Source organism: Papaver somniferum, unplaced genomic scaffold (genome assembly GCF_003573695.1).
Source record: "Papaver somniferum cultivar HN1 unplaced genomic scaffold, ASM357369v1 unplaced-scaffold_29, whole genome shotgun sequence".
Lineage (NCBI taxonomy): Eukaryota > Viridiplantae > Streptophyta > Magnoliopsida > Ranunculales > Papaveraceae > Papaver > Papaver somniferum.
In genome coordinates this window covers 2,011,224-2,015,614 of record NW_020639929.1, presented here as the reverse complement: position 1 = coordinate 2,015,614, position 4,391 = coordinate 2,011,224, and the positions used below count along the sequence as shown (strand labels likewise).

The 4,391-nt window shown below is 37.2% G+C and overlaps 1 protein-coding gene across 1 annotated transcript; it reads left to right on the top strand.

The window, feature by feature from the left end:
• Positions 1–3,000: 3,000 nt before the first annotated feature.
• LOC113341378 (protein MAIN-LIKE 2-like) lies at positions 3,001–4,144 on the top strand. The gene is made up of 2 exons (XM_026586280.1): positions 3,001–3,444; positions 3,737–4,144. Exons 1-2 carry the CDS (start codon positions 3,001–3,003, stop codon positions 4,142–4,144), a joined length of 852 nt encoding a protein of 283 aa, XP_026442065.1.
• Positions 4,145–4,391: the final 247 nt, after the last annotated feature.

Genomic DNA, 4,391 nt, shown 5'->3' with positions numbered 1-4,391 from the left:
TTTCAATCATCTTGAAAATTTCTTTGACGAGAAATGGTGTATCAACTATATAACGTCCTCTAAGAATATTTCAATGATTGAAATGAGAGTTTAGATTACATAACCAATGGTGGACATAATAATTGTTGTGGAAACACATTTATGTATAAGTCATATTCCTTTAACCAAAGTTTGCGAACTTTGTTGATCAAGAGAACCGGAAGAATGGCGTGATCCAAGTCCGCGAACTCAGTCCGGAAACTGCTGAAGTTCTCAAACCCGAGAATTTATGCTGGAGTTGACAAACTACTTGCATGAAGCTATGTCCGCGAACTCAGTCCGCGAACCGGAAAAGTTCTCATACCCGAGAATTTCTCCTGGAGTTTGTAAAATTTTCCCGGTAACTTAAGTCCGCGAACCTAGTCTGCGAACTTGAGAAGGTTATATATCTGAAGATGATTTCTGAACTTAAATTTAAGAAGACTAAGGAATTCAGTTTGCAAACCGTGGCTATAAAAGTTCATGAACCGATTCAAGTGAATCAAATCATCTTTGCTTCATTTGTGTCTTGTGTAGTACGTAAGATTTTCTTGCAATTGAACAACTCTCTAACTAGTTCATTTTAAGTCATTTGAACTAGTTATGGTGAAGAAGAACGTGGTTGATATGAAATGCTCATATGGCTAACCTTTTGGTTAACTATTGTTGAACCAACAAGTGCATACGTTTGGGTGCAGTTAACAAACCTAAAAACGTGCATTGTCAAGTGTGTGTAACAAGCTAAATTTTCGATTTAAAGGTTGAGAAATATTATCTTGAATCTAAATCAGATTTTCATCTAACGGTGAATATTGGATGCTTTGTTACTAATCTAACATTGATTGCAAACCTTGATTTGAAAGACTATATAAAGAAGACATCTAGTATTGTGCAAAACTAATACCCACACCTTACGTGTGATACTAGTTTGTGTGCTAGAGTCGTTTATCCTTTAACCTTTGGTTTTCTTCTTCTGAAACCAGGTTAACGACTTAAATACTTCATTAGGATTGTGAAGCCAGACCGATACTACTTTTATCGTAGTTGTGTGATCTGATCTTACATATTCTATTGCATGAGTACAATCAGACTGATTTCCTTGAGATTGATATCTCCGATAGGTAAGATATAAAAAAGTAGTCACAAACATCTTCGTCTCATTGTTTGTGATTCCACAACATCTTGTTTCGCTACCATACGATTAAGATTGTTGTGAGGTGATTGATTACTCTAGGTTGTTCTTCGGGAATATAAGACCGGATCATCAATTGGTTCATGTTCACCTTGATTATTATCAAAATACGGAACAAAACCTTTAGGGTTTATATGTGGGAGACAGATTGATCCTTTGATAGACCTGTCTGTGTGAGACAGATTTGTTTATTGTCAATGCTTGCGATTTTGGGTCGTAGCAACTCTTAGTTATGGGTGAGATCAGCTAAAGGAATCAAGTGCGCAGTATCCTGCTGGGATCAGAGGCGTAGGGAGTACAACTGTACCTTGGATCGGTGCGAGACTGATTGGGTTCAACTACAGTCCAGTCCGAAGTTAGCTTGGAGTAGGCTGGTGTCTGTAGCGTCTTAATACAGTGTGTGTTCAATCTGGACTAGGTCCCGGGGTTTTTCTGCATTTGCGGTTTCCTCGTTAACAAAATTTCTGGTGTCTGTGTTATTTCAATTTCCGCATTATATTTTTTTATCTTTATAATTAAAATAATACAGATTGTTCGTTAGATCATCAATTAGAGTAATTCGACCTTTGGTTGTTGATTGTCATTGATTGATCCTTGGATATTGGTCTTTGGTACCATCCAAATTATTCCTTGTGTTTGATTAAAGACTCGATGATTTCTATTATCTTGAGTAAATCAAAACAAGAGAGAGATATTAACTCCTTGAGATACTTTTACCTAGATTGAGTCTGACTGTCTAGTTGATTCTCTAGAAAGTAGTTCGGAGGTAGTCCATACAGATTGCTAAGCGAAATATTGGGTGGTGTTGTTAGACCCCCTCTTCTTCAAGACGAACCTATATGTTCGGCTTATAAATATTTTTGTGATAATCAGCCAAACTTGAATAATCTATCTTACACTGTTCGGCACATTGTTCGGCTCATTTTGATAAATATCGAATATGCCGAACTTGACTATGTGTATGGCTAATAGCTTCCAATAAACTTGTCCATTTATAGGTGACTTATCACATTGTTTAGAAGAATCATAATTGTTTATTTTGGAAAATTAATTAAAGTTTATCATTTGTTTTAGCACCCATCCGTGAAAATTCAAAGACAAGCTAGCTTAAAAGGAGAACAATGGAAGTGACTCCTTCTAATTCAAAAACTCCCAAACCTCGAGGTGGTGGCACTAAAAACTTACATGCAGGGAAAAGAGGAATTGATACGAATTTCTCTTTTCCTGTACAGCAAGAGGGTGACAATGATGAAGATAAGGATGATGGTGATGAAGAGGAAGAACCACAATAATAAATACAACAAGAAACCCAACAAAAACAAGATAAGGGGAAGAAGAAAGCTGATACATCAAGTAATACAGGTAGGCATATTCCTAGTGATGATTATTTTTACTTGAACGCGAGAATGGTTGGCCCCATGGTCTTCCGGAAGATGGTGGAAGATTGTTGATTGGCTACAAGGAGTCATGGGAAAAGAGAATCTATGAGACTCTGGATCACAAAGGTGCAGTACGCGTACTTAGACACCATAGTGCCGCATATTGGAATATTTTCAAAGAGGCTCCTGAGGTGGTGGCTTTAGTACAGGGTTCTGGTTTATGGCCTGCTATTTTTTATGCATAAGAGGAATTTGATGCAGTTACAAACTCAACATTTTGTGAGAGATTTTGTCTGGAGACTTACACATTTCATCTCCCCTTTGGCGAGATGTCAATTACTACCGATGATGCACAGACGATTAGTGGTCTTAAAATGAAGGGGGGAAAATGTGAACTTAACGGTTTATGAAATGACTTGGGATGAGTTGTATTTACTTGCTGAGGAAACTCTAGATTGGCCAAAAGACAAGACAAAATTGGAGTTTGCCTATGCTGCTAAAGAGGTGAAGTTTGTGGATTCTAGCACAAAGAAGTTGAAGAAAATCAAGTTCACCGCTTTGAAAAAGTATTTTGGAGACACAAAAGAGAAAATTTCAAAGGGAGAGATGGTCATGGACGAGGTCACAGCTAGGCGCACAGCTACCGCGTATTTGTTGTATACTTTAGGAAGTGTTATATTTCCTGATAACAGTGGGAACAAGGTTAATGCTCAATACCTTCAATTATTAAGGGATTTGAAAAGCTTCCACAAGTACTCTTGGGGAACTGCTGCCCTTTCTTTCATATCCGAGAAACTTGGAACTGCCTCTAGGTTAACAAGTACAAATATTGGACGTTATTTCACCATGCTTCAGGTAAGTTCACACTTTAGTTATATTTTCATGACTAAACTCGGCTCAATATTAGGTTTTAGTTTTAAGCTGAACTTAGTTTTATTAGGATTCGGCTTTCACGAATTTAATTGTTTAAGCCGAACCTAAGCATCATAACACTATATTTGATAAACTTATCTGGTTCGGCTTGTTATTGTGTTTTCCATATAAGCCGAACTTTCTACTGTTTACCAAAGTTGCCACCCTCAATGATCCGATTCTACTGATTCTAATAAAAGAGTTTTAGTTTTTTTCCTTCATATTGTTGATGTAGGTATGGATATATGACCATTTCTTGGAATTGAAATTTTCCAAGGAAGATGACAAGTGGGTAGATACATTCCCTACCTCGGGAAAATGGATTTTCAAGGAAAATAAGAAGAGGAATAAAAAAGAAATCTTGATAGATTTGAGAGAAAAGTTAGACTATTTGACTGTTGAACAGGTTGTATTTCAACCATACAAAAAGGATGAAGAAGATGATGATGTTGTTGAGGATGAAGATATGCCATTTGGGATGTACTACGGGCCGTTGTTTTATCTCGAAGGATTTATAGCGCTTGATCCCTGTCGAGTAGTCCGTCAATATGGATTTATCCAAACGATTCTGGTGCTAGAGGAATCAAAGTTCAAGTTGTTTCCCAAGGGTTCTAATGGAACTAAGAGTACGAAAAGTTCATGAATGTCGAATATGATCCCGGTCCTACCACTGATTATTGGGATAAATTGGAAGAGAACAAATTAAGTTGGGATAACTTAGAAGAGTTGCGTGATGATCCTTGTGAAGTTGACCCGGCTTATATAGATTGGTATAGCCAAATTTCACATCCTTTAATCATTAATTGTGAAAGTCAAGCTTTGGTAGATGTTAAGAGGGGAAAGCAAAAACAAAAGGAAGTGGAGCCGAAGACGAGGAAGAACTCAAAGGG

Excerpts from the sequence above, each read along its gene's own strand:
- LOC113341378 (XM_026586280.1), top strand. The coding sequence starts at position 3,001 with ATGACTTGGGATGAGTTGTATTTACTTGCTGAGGAAACTCTAGATTGG. Across the intron at positions 3,445-3,736 it reads GTTATTTCACCATGCTTCAG|GTATGGATATATGACCATTT; the intron begins GTAAGTTCACAC and ends TTGTTGATGTAG.